The sequence below is a fragment of the Echeneis naucrates genome, chromosome 4, assembly GCF_900963305.1.
Source record: "Echeneis naucrates chromosome 4, fEcheNa1.1, whole genome shotgun sequence".
Classification (NCBI taxonomy): Eukaryota; Metazoa; Chordata; class Actinopteri; order Carangiformes; family Echeneidae; genus Echeneis; species Echeneis naucrates.
Genome location: NC_042514.1, coordinates 7,894,189 through 7,908,367, shown reverse-complemented (window position 1 = coordinate 7,908,367; position 14,179 = coordinate 7,894,189). Strand labels below are relative to the sequence as shown.

At 43.7% G+C, this 14,179-nt stretch overlaps 1 protein-coding gene across 1 annotated transcript; it reads left to right on the top strand.

Annotated features, from left to right (window-relative positions):
* Positions 1–664: 664 nt before the first annotated feature.
* On the top strand, positions 665–13,801 carry rgmd (RGM domain family, member D). Its single transcript, XM_029500131.1, has 5 exons — positions 665–738; positions 4,373–4,413; positions 6,915–7,063; positions 9,647–10,158; positions 12,138–13,801. The coding sequence occupies exons 2-5, from the start codon at positions 4,376–4,378 to the stop codon at positions 12,834–12,836; spliced, it is 1,398 nt and encodes a 465-aa protein (XP_029355991.1). The 5' UTR covers positions 665–738; positions 4,373–4,375; the 3' UTR covers positions 12,837–13,801.
* Positions 13,802–14,179: the final 378 nt, after the last annotated feature.

The window sequence follows — 14,179 nt, the reverse complement described above, 5'->3', positions numbered from 1 at the left end:
TAACCAAACAGCCATTATGAGGCATGATCCCTCTTGCTTGTGAATTCAGCTCATACCATACCATGCCACATGAAAAAGCTGTGCAGAGGAATGATTGTGGCTCCATAGTGTTTTGGCATTCGAACAACACAAACAAAGTTAAAAAGAATTGCTGCAGAAGGAGAGACACTGTAGGGGAGGGGCGGGCAGTTCAGGATGAAGACTTTGGATCTCATTCACACGTAAAGATGAGCACATTTGCTCATCTCACACTCGGGGCCAGCGGCTGTGTGTTTGATGGACTTTTAGAGAATATGGGAAGCTTTCCAAGTGTGACACATGGTTTCAAGCCTGTGAATATCTATGAATATATGTAGTATATTTGCAGTATAAGTGTGGGTGTGCATGTCTCTGTCTATGCAGGCATGTCATTGTGCCTTCACTCTTTTTTCCATTCAATGCTTTTGCTTTTTTTTTTCTCTCTCTCTCTCTCTTCTCAGAAGTGCCCTACCCAGATATGTAGGAATTAGGCCACATCGCTCACTACCATCCTGCTCTAATCAAAGTGCCGATTCTTGAAACAGACAGCTGTTGTCATGTGCCTTGGTTTCAATGGCTATCTGTCCCACTAGCTGCCCAAGTTCTTATTTGGCCAGCTGAAGTTGTTGGGAGAACGAGGGTTCACAGCGTGTGCTGATTCAAACTCCTATTAGAGCACTGCTAGAATTCACAATACAGCATAGAGCGAGGTAATCCAAGGTAAGATTCTTTTTTCTCCTCTCTGGCATGACTCAACATCCTCGGATTCACAAATGCCCGAAGATACTGACAAGATAATGTTTCAATAAAACCTGGCTGTCGCTATTGTTTTTTACTAAGTGTAAAATCATAATTCTTGTGAAATACAAAACACACTAATACAGAAGTAAAATGTTGAGCGTCATTGGAAACTCACAAGTGCAAATGTAGCAGCTGACTTTTTAAAAGAAGTTGTGTGCTTCTGTATTGTCTGATGTTCGTGATCCCCCCCCCAAAAAAAAAACTATACAAGGGCTGCCTCCACTATAGACCAAGAGTGAATGTGAGAAACATCTGCTGTAAAGCAAAGGGGGGAAAACAGCCATATCAACTTCCATGCAGATGTTTCCCCACCTAACATATTTGTGCTCAGAGCATATATCAGCAAGTCAATTAAACTTGACTGTATTCACTTCTTTTCACTTTCTGTGTTCGCTTTTCTTTTCATGTTCTTCCATGTTTCACTGCCTTAAAGCAACTCCTGCAGGAGGGGACATTCTCTGAATGCCTTCTTGGCTAAAAATTTTGAAGATCAAAATGGCTAAATTTATGCTCATGAGTGATTATCTATCTGTCTATTCTCGGTTCAGGGCAGTTGCCTGGGTGGGCCAGGGAAGAAGCAATACTGTTGCAGACCAACTAAAGGTTTAGCTTTATCACAACCATTTCTGCAGATTAAGCCTCAAGATGTCAGGTCTGAAGAGCAATCGGTGTACGTAGGGCAAAAACCCAAAGAAGTGCAGAGTGGTTTTTTGAAATGCTAATCAACTGCTATGGGTTTATTTATCCAACCAGTGAAAGACAGGAGGAAAAACACTTAAAATCCAAAACCTGATTTTTAAAAATATATATTTTTTTTAAAGTGTATTTTCTGCAATGCACAAACATGCTCTCACATCTATACAAAGACTGAACGGTGAAAAATATTAAGTATTAATTCTTGAGTTTGGTGGGTGTAGAGGCATACGAGCATTTCAATTTCTGGGAGCAAAGAGAGCTGTGATGGGTCATTACAGAGCAATTTGTTCCCCATTTCCATAATGCATCATGGCTGCAGAATAAAAGCGAGGGAGTGTTGTCATGAAAAGAAAAAGACGAGGCATGTTCAAACAAAGTTATGCATTGGAATAAGCTTCACAGGCTGCTCAGTGAAGCTGTATACATTGAATTGTTTTTGCTACTTGATTTATTGGTTTAAAATAACTTGGCCTTGAAAACAAAGGCAGAGAAAATACGAGAGAAATTAAGATTGGGGAGATGTTTAACCCTCAAAACACACACACACATAAACACATAACGAGGGCTTGAGTCAGAGGTCAAATGTGCCCTGAACTCTCCCTTTAGGCTGAGGACATCAGAGGTCCTTCTGTGAGCAGCTCTCCATTTATTTTACCCATCATCCCTCATCAGGCTGGGATGACCCTGTGACCCCAGAGCTAGGGTTACCTGTCAGTTGACTGTCTATTCATGAGCATGAAGCTTGACCGTGTGTCAACATTGGCTCTGTGAAAAAGGAAGAAAGGAAGAAAAGAGTTTGGTGGTGTGAAGACTAAAGTGACAAACAAAAGCAAGGTAGAAAATCACTTTTATTGTTAAACAAGTGAATAAAAAACTATTCCCCCTCTTTCCCACACTCATAAATTCAGATTTCAGACAGCGTGTAGTACTGACCATTTCCCTCAGTGCACAGGTGACATGCAAGTGGAATAATTTGTGTTTACTGAGAAGCAAACATTCAAAGAAACTCAAAGTAAACTTTGCAAATGGATGCCTGCATGGTTACCTTCTGAAGGGTACCTACAAACCCCCCGCCCCGACACACACACACACACACAAACCTAACATGCTGTCAGCTATCAATCAGGGCGCTGTAAGTGGGATCCTTGAATGGAGATGCTATCAATGCCGACCCGTATACACTCACACCACAGTTTCCCTTATCTCTGCTGCGATAACAGATCTAACAGCAAAAGGCCTGAACCAGAGACACTTTCTTTCTGCGTCTCTCTTTCTCTCTTCAGCTGTGCTCTAGGCCACCTTATTTCAGACAGGGGTACTCAAAAAAAAAAAAAAAAAAAACAAGAAAAAAAACACCCAATTTGCTCTGGTTCCTGTTTAAAATTCAATAAGTGGGTCTCATATATTGCAACCGTGTGGTGCTAGTAGAGGCAACAGAGGGCGCGTGCTACTTCTGATTCCAATCTCTGATGTTATCAGCCACTAGAAGAAACATGATACATGTCTCAGTTGACAAATCTAGATGGGCATGAAATTAAACAAAAATTGGAAGCAGGAAACCTGAACAGTTTCCTGCAACTGTACTTTTTATTTATATTACCGTTATTATTTTAAAAGCATTGTTTTTAGATGTTGACAGCTAAAAATTAAAAGAGGGCTCGTGCTTGTGCAGTTCAGTGGCATGGCATTGACATGCTCAGACATAATAGAAATTAGATGTGAATGCTAATTTTCCAGTATTGTGTTTGACTAAATCACATACAAGCTGTGAAAATATGCAGTGTTTTTAACATGTGGCTGCAGATATGTGAAGTCAGAGGCGTGATTTATTTCTTTGGATTGAGGACAGAGAGCTGAGGAGACGGTCCTGTGCTGGTCGTGTTTTCGGGCTTCCACCAGACCACAGCACGTTAGGCCTAATAACAAAAACAAGCATCCCGGTGTGGAGCTGGTCCCACAGTGTGAGGACCTTAATGAGGAACATGTGGAGCTGCCCAGGCCCACAGTCAGAGGAAACCCAATCCCTCACTCCCTCTTTTTCTCCCCCTCCCCCCTCTTTCTCCCATTCTTTCTTTCTCACTCTCGTGCTTCACTCTACATTTTCTGTTGCTTAGTCTGAAGTTTTAATGATCACTTACTGTTTTTACGTCCCCAGCGCTTCTTTGTGAATCTATTGGGTATTTTTTTTTTTATATTTGCTCAAGAAGAAGAGCACATTTTTGGTTTGGTACAAATACGAAAAATACCTAATGGAATCATTAAGATGAATGAATGAATGAATGAATGGTTGAAGATGAATGAATGAATGAATCATAAAGGAGAACTGAGGACATGACAACAGGTTGAAAGTAACCAGCGATTCAAACTTCATTTTTCTCAATTGTACCTGAACAAGTGACCCACTGTCAGCAGGAGAAATGAGCCAGCCATGTTTTTTTACCTGATACACACTCCTGTTGTCCACCCACACGCCGACTCTCCCAAACTTGTTTCAAAGTTGGTAGTGTAGAGCTACATATTTGCTGGGTCATGCAATGCAATACACCGGTAAGGAAACGTGGGAATAAAGAGGCCTTTCTCCACCCATCAAGCCTGACAGGCCGGTCTTGGAGTTTCTTTCATGTGCTGAATTCATCCTTACCGTCCACCTGGATCAATTAACTGTTTGCTTCGGTGGCCATCAATGGTGCGGTGTGAAACTGCAGTTCATTTAGCAGACAGCATCTTATCAAGTACAACTATAGATTTGGATTTTAGCTGTCTTTTATTCTTATGTCACGCACTTCAGATTAGCAGATGTTCTTTTCTCATCTTTGGCTGTTGTAAATGACATCAAATATTATGTTTCTCTCCTTAGGAAATGTCAACAGTTTCGTCTCAAGGCAAGCTCTGCTGTAGGTGAGATATGCATTCATCTTAATCTGACGTACATTGCATTCTCGCTATCAGCCCTGCCCAGTTTCCAAGTTGTTCTAGGAGCCACTAAATGTAACCTAATTGAGGAGATTTAAATGTGACTATAAAGCACAGTCATAAAGCAGATCAACCAAGCAAGCCTCCAAAATTAGCTGAAAAAACAGAGTAAGGTAGAGCCCACTGGGGGGATAGACTTGGCACACTGGTTCCAGTGTGACAGAGGCCCCTCATGGCAGCTCACAACAATCCAAACGTTCCACTTGGGTTGAGCTGTCTTCATTTCCCCCTCCACTATATATATCAGCCCCACATCAACATGGGCCTGTGAAGACCTTTCACAAGACTGACAGGCCACCTGAATCACACAATTGTGTGGCTGGAGGAGCCTGCATGTGTATAGAAAAACCAGTGATCCAATAACTGTCTGGGTTCACTTCTCTCTCATAAAGTCGGGAGGAAGGCCCAGAGGGAGACCCACAGCTACAAACCAAACGCACCATCAGCACCAACACAAAGCTTTAGCGTTTCATCTCATTCGAGAAACTACGCGATCCTTTAGTGTTGATTTTTGTAACACTAATATTTCATTTAGTAATTGGCCGCTGTGTTACAGTTCTTTATTTGCATGGTATAAAAAAACCACAGTGTGTCTCAGGCAAAAAAAAAAAAAAGGCTGAAAACTGGTGAAGACTATGTGCCTTGCAGATGGTCTGGCCTCACAGCAGCTGTGCAAATGAAAGATGAAGTGTCGTTGAAGTGAGAGAGATGGAAAGTTGGCCACAAAAGGAAAAGAGTAACACACAAGTTGCTAACTGAGAATGTAATGGAAAAATGAATGGAACATCGAGATTTGCTGAGAGAAAATAATTGAGTCAGAGTATTTTGTACATGAGAGAAACCAACAGTAACCGTCTTTCAAGAAGATTGAAATAGATTGAAAAGGAATTAACCAACCCCAAATTAACTATTATCCAGGGAAATGCAGAAAAGTCCAGATTATGGGTCTCCTCTATTTACTCTCACTCTCAGTCATTACTTCTTAGTCATTAATTGACCATAATTAATTTAGTTTACAGTTTTTTTATTTAACACATTCACCAGATAAATGAAGCACGTCACACTCACAATTGTCAATCAAATCCCATTATTCTAACTCCAAGGCCGGAGTGAGAAAACAACAGGTGAGAAAATCCTGTTTAATGCTGAAAACACACCAACATTTGTCCTCAGGAGGAGGAGGGGCGAGGGGCGAGGGGCGGGGGGGCAGCTAGCACAGATGCCTTTGAGCGCCTTATAATTCAGACACATAAACTTTCTGCATGAGGAAAGTTGGATTACTTGTGAAATGGTGAAAGGCATTTTCACAAGCTCTGTATTATACATGTCGATTTAATAGGCAGTTGTGTAACCATTGCAGCCACACACACACACACACACACACAAAACAACAACAACAACAAAAACAACTAAAAACACCCAACAACAATCCTTCAATCATAATCAGGGCAATTTTAAGTGTTGGGGCCACTCTCCTGCTGTAATTGCCACCACATGTAAATATCAAGTGGTTAGTGAATAATTAGTGTGTCATGGGGCGGTGGTCACCTCTTCAGGCCCCTCCCTCTGAACAGTGACCCTCTTCAGACACCCCCCCCCCCCCCCATCTAAACACAGTGGCCCCCAGTCTCCCCTCCCTCTAAACACAGTTTGGCCCTCTTCCTCTGAACACAGGGGCCCCAGGTCTCCTCTTCAGACCCCCCCCTCCCTCTGAACACAGTGGCCCCCAGTCTCTCCTCTTCAGGCCCCTCCCTCTGATCAGTGGCCCTCTTCAGGCCCCTCCCTCTGATCAGTGGCCCCCTCCCTCTGAACAGTGGCCCTCTTCAGACCCCTCCCTCTGATCAGTGGCCCTCTTCAGGCCCCTCCCTCTGATCAGTGGCCCCCTCCCTCTGATCAGTGGCCCTCTTCAGGCCCCTCCCTCTGAACAGTGGCCCCCTCCCTCTGATCAGTGGCCCCCTCCCTCTGAACAGTGGCCCTCTTCAGACCCCTCCCCCTGAACAGTGGCCCTCTTCAGACCCCTCCCTCTGAACAGTGGCCCTCTTCAGACCCCTCCCTCTGAACAGGGGCCCCCTCCCTCTGAACAGTGGCCCTCTTCAGACCCCTCCCCCTGAACAGTGGCCCTCTTCAGACCCCTCCCCCTGAACAGTGGCCCTCTTCAGACCCCTCCCTCTGATCAGTGGCCCTCTTCAGACCCCTCCCTCTGATCAGTGGCCCTCTTCAGACCCCTCCCCCTGAACAGTGGCCCTCTTCAGACCCCTCCCTCTGAACAGTGGCCCTCTTCAGACCCCTCCCCCTGAACAGTGGCCCTCTTCAGACCCCTCCCCCTGAACAGTGGCCCTCTTCAGACCCCTCCCTCTGAACAGGGGCCCCTTTTTGAATGACAGCGCTCGGCGGGGCAGACCGACTCTCTGTCTGACTCTCCGCAGCCGCAGCGTCGATGAGCAGCAGTCGCGGATCTCCATTCTAACTGGATGGATTGGTATGGGGAGAAGCGGACCTCAGATCACGGCTAAGCGGCAGCTTTGGGACTGTGTAACGTTGACGATGGTTTTACTTTCGCTGCTGTTCCGACCAGGTAAGAGGTTGTTGTTTACTTTTGTTGGTTGATAACTTGTGCTGTGTGCGGAGCTCCGTCCTGCTCTCCCCCAAATGGAGGTAGAGTCGGCGGAGGGGGGGTTTACTCCCCCCCCCCCTCCGTGGCCAAACTTTGTTTTACTAAAAAAACACGACTGTAACTTTGGTGGCAGGTTGCTCAGATGTTAAGGTTTGTTTTTGTTGTAGTTTTAGGAGGAGGAGAAGTCGGTGTTGTTGTTGAAGGGGACAAAGTGCTGCCTCTGTTAGCTCGACTCCTCCGTCGGCTGTTTCCACCAAATTCTCCCCTAAAAACAACTCAAACTGATCAGATTTATCACCACCAGATTGAAGTCTATCAGTCCATCACCTTTCCCCTTCCAGGAAAAATAAATAAATAAATAAATAAAAAATAAATAAATAAATAAATCAAACACGCGTTGCTGCTGCAAACTTGTTGCCATGTTAGCTCTCCGTTAGCATAGCTCATTAGCATCCGCAGCCGTGTTTGTGTTTTTGTGAAAATCCGAAAAAAAAAAAAAAACAACAACAACAACAATAACAACCCGACAACATGAAACCAAACCGGATCATTTTGTGTCGATTCGTTGTGGGCAGCTTTTCACAGTTTGAGCAGCTCGGTGTTTCTCCCTGTTCATGCTTCATTTATTAACTTTGTTAGCCAGCAGGCATGACGGTCCGACTCTTTGGCCTCTCCGGGCAGCGGAGCAGGTTGTTGTGTTTTCTGTGGACAAGTTGATCTGCTTCACTTTTTTTTTTGTGTGTTTTCTTTTTGTTTGTTTGTTTAAGATGAAGTTAAAAAAAGTCCTCAGACACTTTATGGCTTTAACTGAAGAAAGCAGCTGTCATAACTGGATATAAAGGTGATCGTACATAAAGAGCAACATAAAGAGCTCCTTTATGCTGTTTTGGCACTTTTCCACCTTTAAAAGTTTGATTAAATACTCTTCATCATATACAAATATTAGCTCATTATACAGACCTGTGTCCAAAATGTCGTCTTGTTTTAGTGTTTACCTCAAAGTGTAATCATTATAAACCTGTTGTGATTTGGCTGAAACCACCATGAAAGTTTAGACCCTGTTTTGTACTGATCTTCCGTTTCTGGCTCTGAGCCCACTGAGCTCATAGTAGGAAATATTTTGATACAAGTACTGATTATTTAACGCCATAATCAGATCAGGCTGAAGCCATTAAAAGTGGCATCTTTATCTCCTTTTGTGTCTGTCAAACTGTAATCCACTTATCAGTGATACACTGTTACTGGGTCTGTTTGTGTGGTCACTGTGTGTTTTGCTTTTTCTGTCCTCACACTTGTTGGAAGCTTACTAAGTGCCAGAGCAGAAAGACTCTTCAGGCATGCATGCTTGTTGATGGCTGTGCAAGTAGTGAGTTTCAAAAAGTGCCAATCACAGCAGACTTGGCTGACTTCGCGGTAAGACAGGGGAGGCTTGTTGGAATTCAGAGGAGGGATGCAAATTCGACTTGACCCTCACACTCACATCTCGGTTTTTGTCAGGGATGGTGTTGAACTGCAGTGGCTGTGAAGTGCATTTATCATCTGCCGGGCTCTTTCAGTGTATCAGATGTAGAGTGGAAGCGAAGAAATTATTAAAAAACTTATTCATGAGCACTAGGTGTGAAATCTCCCTGCTTATCTTGTCGTCTTTGTTTGGGAGGTTTGGAGATTTGACAGAGCTTTGGCGTAAACAGAAGAGTCCTCTGTTGCCATAGAAGGGTCTTGCAGTCAAAGTGATGTATGTGTTGTGGATGCTGGCTGATGTTGATCTGCTCTCTGTTGAAAATGAACTCTATCCCAGTCTTTGTATAACACAGCACACAGCTTTACACGAACTTGATAAATATCCACACTCCTCTATTTCCTGCAGAAGTTGTTAGAGTTTAGTGTTAAGCTAATGTCCCACATGAGACTGCTAAACTGACTGGAGGCGCTGTTTAGGCTGCACCACCTAAATATCCCACGCTGTGTTTGCAGCCCCCATCTGTGTCCGGCCTCCAGTGAGCTCCCTGAGTTGCTGAAGAAGCGTCACTCTTTGTGACATTAATGCTGTGGTTGAAGTTAGCTGCCTCCACACGGAGCTCTGCCATACCTTGTTGAGCAGCTTAATGGATTTCAATTACCTCAGCAACAGCCAAACCACATTCAACACCCTCAGGCAGACTAACACAGGTTGGTTTCCTCCTACAGTGAGGCTAGATGCAACTCCTGTGAGGGCTAGTTGGGGGGAAATAAGTTTTGACTCACTCTGGAGCTCAGTGTGGGATCATGCCTTGTGAGCTCACGCATTTGGGTTTTAATGGCTCTCCTGATTGAGCTAAACTTGATAGTGGAAAAGTTCTGACTCTGCTGCCTTGAGCATTGAGCTGAGGTAATGTTGTTAGCAGTAAACCTGGTTTGGATTCAGATCAGGAGAATTGGTCAGCCTACTTTTTGCACACAGGGAGGTGATGGAGGAAAGTGACTGAAACATATTTGTTTGTTTGTTTATGACGTATGCAGATATTGCAGGACAAAATGTTGATGTTCATTGTGTTTATTTTTCAGCTCACTGCCAGCAGTGTCGAATTCAGCGCTGTAATACAGAATACGTGGCTTCTACCTCACCCTCAAGTGGCCTGCAGGAGGATGTGGCTCTGGACGTGGACTACTGCATCGCCCTGAGGGCCTACGCCTTGTGCACCCGACGACAGGCCCGCAGCTGTAGGGGTGACTTGGTTTACCACTCGGCCGTCTTCCGCATCAAGGAATTATTCTCTCAACATAACTGCTCCAGCGACGGGCCAACCTCCTCTGCGAAAGTCCCCAGCACGTCTCGGCCGGCCGTGTCGGAGCTGTGCGACTATGAGAATCGGGTCCTTGTGTCGGGCTCGACGGGCCAGCAGAAGAAATACGCCCACTGTGGATTATTCGGGGACCCACACCTACGGACTTTCCGAGATGAGTTTCAGACCTGTAAGGTGGAAGGGGCATGGCCCCTAATTGATAACCGCTTCCTGTCGGTGCAGGTGACCAATGTGCCCGTTGTCCTCGGCTCAAGTGCCACAGCTACCAGCAAGGTAAGGGTGGCGTCATAGTCGCACAATATGGAGTCCTTGATAAGTAAATAGCTTCACCAAACAGGAAAAAGAAACCATATTGACATGTTGTAACCCTTTAGATATTTCCAAAACCCCATCTACGGACCTATATCCTGTTTAGCTTGATGAAGATTTTTGTCGTGTTGTTTCTGCTTCTGTTTATGAGGAGAAATCTGTCGCAATTGCCACAACCACCACTGAAGCCTGCATCAGAAATACACACTCATGGTCACACAAAGTTTGAATCTAGTGGCCTACATGAATCGACTGTTTTTGGGTGTTAGCTTGTGGACCGAAGTATTGCCATAAAGTATCAAACATGTGAAGTTAATCGTCATTCCTCGGCGCCTCTGGAGCCTCCAGCATTCCTCTTGTCTTGGAGCTCCTTCAGATCTGTGAGGGGAAAAGAGAGGAGGGGAGTCCTTTAGTGGTGTTGAATCACAGACATGCTTGAGCGCTCTACCTTTAACACATGGGTGGTCATATGGTAGTGATTAACGCTCACTCAAACATTTTCCTCCACCGCCACAATCTGGAATGTTTTTTTCACCCCTCTGGTCAAATAATTAACTGGGTGCTTTTAGTGTAAATATGGAATAATGTGAAAAAAGGAGCAGTAATTGGAGAGCAACATTTTTATTTATTTATTTATTTTTTTGTTAATGAAGTTGGATTTTCAATCTAGTATAGCTGTTATTGTTGAAAGCTGTAGTGCACCTATAGATACTGAGGTTGATAAGTGATGTACAGGCTGTCCATTAAAATAGGTTCAATAAGCTGCTTACATTAGAGGTTTGTGTCAAAATCGTAAAGACTGTGTTCCCCACTGATAACACTGGTTTTCCTAATTCTGCTGTTTGTTTATAGAAAACGATAAACTGTGTCATATTGCATCAGCTGTTTCAGAGCAAACCTTTTTCGCAGGCCTTAGCAGCCTAATGTAAACCTGTAGAGTGCGTTGGGTCTGTGCCAGCACACACATGGACCCATCATGCTTTCTGAGTTGTTTTCAACTGCCAGACTTAAGACGGGAAATCATCCATCAAATACAGTATCCCCGTAAGTGTAAATGTATCCTCAGCCACTGCTTTGACAAGATGTTTTTGAAGAATCGGACTTAAGGGCCCAATTTTTCAAAGCTCAGCTGGAATACAGATCACAGTCAGTCACTGAGCAAAAAGCAGCTCTGCCAGTGTGGAAGAGAGGAAGGACACACAGATAACTGAGCCAGTTATGAAACAGTGTTGTTTGATCAGGCATTTCAGGACAACTACCTGTTATTGCCTTTATATCATGTGTGTCTGTGCGCCTAAGAACAGGCGACTCTAAAGATCACTTAGTTGTTATACATGTGAAGAGTTTGGTTGGTGACACTGCCATCAATCCTGCAGAATAGTTTGCTATGGTTCTGAATAAATTGGCATCAGGTTACTGACAACCACTATCACTGATGGAGCAGGAGCCATGACGCCTCTGCCTTTTAAATGAATGGGTTGTTGCTGCCACCTTGTGGATTAATTCCATACCTTTTTTTTTAAAAGCTTGAACTTGTCTTTATCCAAAGTATCACTGCGTTTCATCAAGGACGAAAATATTCAGACAGGGGTTAATGATTGGGTACAAAATCTTTATTTAGGCACATACTGTAATTTAAGTCATGATTTAATTTTATTTATTTAAAGAAATAAATACATGAAAGGGAAATACTGAGACTTTTGTTTGGGATGTCCAACATGTGGAGGGTAAGCTTTGTAGGCCAGTGCATCTCTATCTGTCACATTTTACCTTCAGTGAAACAATCACAGGATATTTGAACATTGCATTTGTCCATATGATCATACCCACAATACTTCTACAAAATGTTCAGCTCTAATTATGAATAACACCAAATACAAATGCATATTTTATTCAGTTTGAAGATGTCGTTTCACACTGTTATCTGCTTCTCTCTGTTGCAGATCACAGTGATCTTTAAGTCCTATCACGGCTGTACAGATCAGAAAGTGTACCAGGCCACCACTGAGGATCTGCCACTGGCTTTTCAGGACGGGACTCGCAGCGGCGGCGAGAGCGGCAGCTTGACCATCGTGGAGCGTGGCGGCTCCGGAGTGGGCCGGCAGGTGAAGATCCAGGCCCGTTACATTGGCACTTCCATCATCATCCGGCGTGTAGGCAGCTACCTGACTTTTGCCATCCGCATGCCGGAGGACAACCTGGACTACACAGAGGACAACGGGGGTCTGCAGCTCTGCCTGCACGGCTGCCCACGCAACGAGCTCATCAAGGAGCACACGCTGGCCCGGCAGAGCCAGCAGCCCCGTCTGCAGGGCACCAACATGGAGCTGGGCCCCCTGCGGCCCCCCCATCAGGCCTACACGGTGGAGAGGGCCACAGCCAAGTGTAGAGAGACGCTGCAGGTGGAGGACGTGTACTTTCAGTCCTGTGTGTTTGACTTGCTGACCACAGGGGACCCAGAGTTCTCTATGGCTGCCTACGGCGCTCTGGAGGATTTAAAGGCTCTGCCGCCCAGTAAACTGAAGCAGAACCCCCCAAGGACTCCTCATCTCTACAACCAGGGGGTGTCGCAGGCGTCAGCTGCCGCGGCGGCCAACAGCCCCATTCTTGCGCTCCTACTCCTCTCTCTGCTGCTTTTGTAAAATAAAAAATTAATAAATATAAATGATTAAAAAAACATGGAAGCAAACGGAATGTGGAAGCGTTATCAGCTTGAGGAAAGAGTGACTCGAGCTCAGATTTGTATTTGTTATTTTGTTTTCTGTGAATTTTTGAATGTTTCTGTCTTTGCAATTTGAAGGATTTCACACTCATGAAAGATGAAGTTTGTTCCCACTTTACATGTTCTGTGGATTAATATGAGGACCACTTCAACTGAAGAACGTTATATAAACATACAGTCACAAGCTTTTGGCTCAAATATGGCTTCACCATTTTCACATATATGCTATTAATTGTTTTACATATTTCTTTTAAAATGTAAAACTCAAATATTTGCTGACCATGGGGCAGCTGAACAGAGTTTTTTTTGTTTTGTTTTGTTTTGTAAATATATAGTTTTTACTGAGAATGCACAATCTCCAAACACTCCACATGAGCTGCAGATAATTACACAAAGTGAAAGCTTTTTCTTTTCTTTTCTTTTTTTTTTTTTTATCTGCAGAGAAAACTGGCTTTTAGTTTCTGTATAATCCAGTTATATCAGTAGCACTTACAGGTTTTAACAGCAAGTTGTGTGTATTTAAATGTTGTTCCAGAAGTCGGCACACTAAATACACAGGATCCAACAACTGTATGTAAAAACTACCTATCCATAACAAATTATGTGTCATTCTCAGTTCTCATCTTCTGTGAAACACTCCTCTTCAAGCTGTGTGGCTTCCAGTTATAAAGATAAAAAAAAAACAAAAAAAAAAAACAAATCTTTATATAATAATATATTAAAAGAGTGTATATATGTGTTTTATATTGTGTACATTTGACTGTTTATAGATGTTTTACATTTGTTGAGTTAAGTAGGTTATTTTGAGGCATTGTAAGAAAAGTAAACTAATAAGTGTTGTGTTTTATCTATAATTTTGTGTATTAAAGTGTTGGACACTCCTGACCTTTTTGTTATTTTTCTGTGAACTTGGGGGTTTTTGCACCATTAATGGGTAAACGTATGCTGCACATCTTTTTTTAAGTTCTAAAATGACAAGCAAAACATTTGGAAATTGAAAAAAGTATTCATGTTTAACGGTGTTCAGACTCTGCCTACATCACAGCGCCTCTGTCCTGTTGGGGTCTTCGGTCTACAAGGCCTGACAGGTTGTACTATAAAGACAGTTTTGACAAGCTGACTGTGTAGCTTGTAGGGATCCACAGTATGTTCTCAGTCCCCTGTGTAAATGTTACCTCTGAGTGCTGAGCTGGCTGTTGGCTTTGCTTTTGTCTGCCAGAGTGCTGCACGGCTCCAAATAGGATTTAGTCGGTGGTTAACACC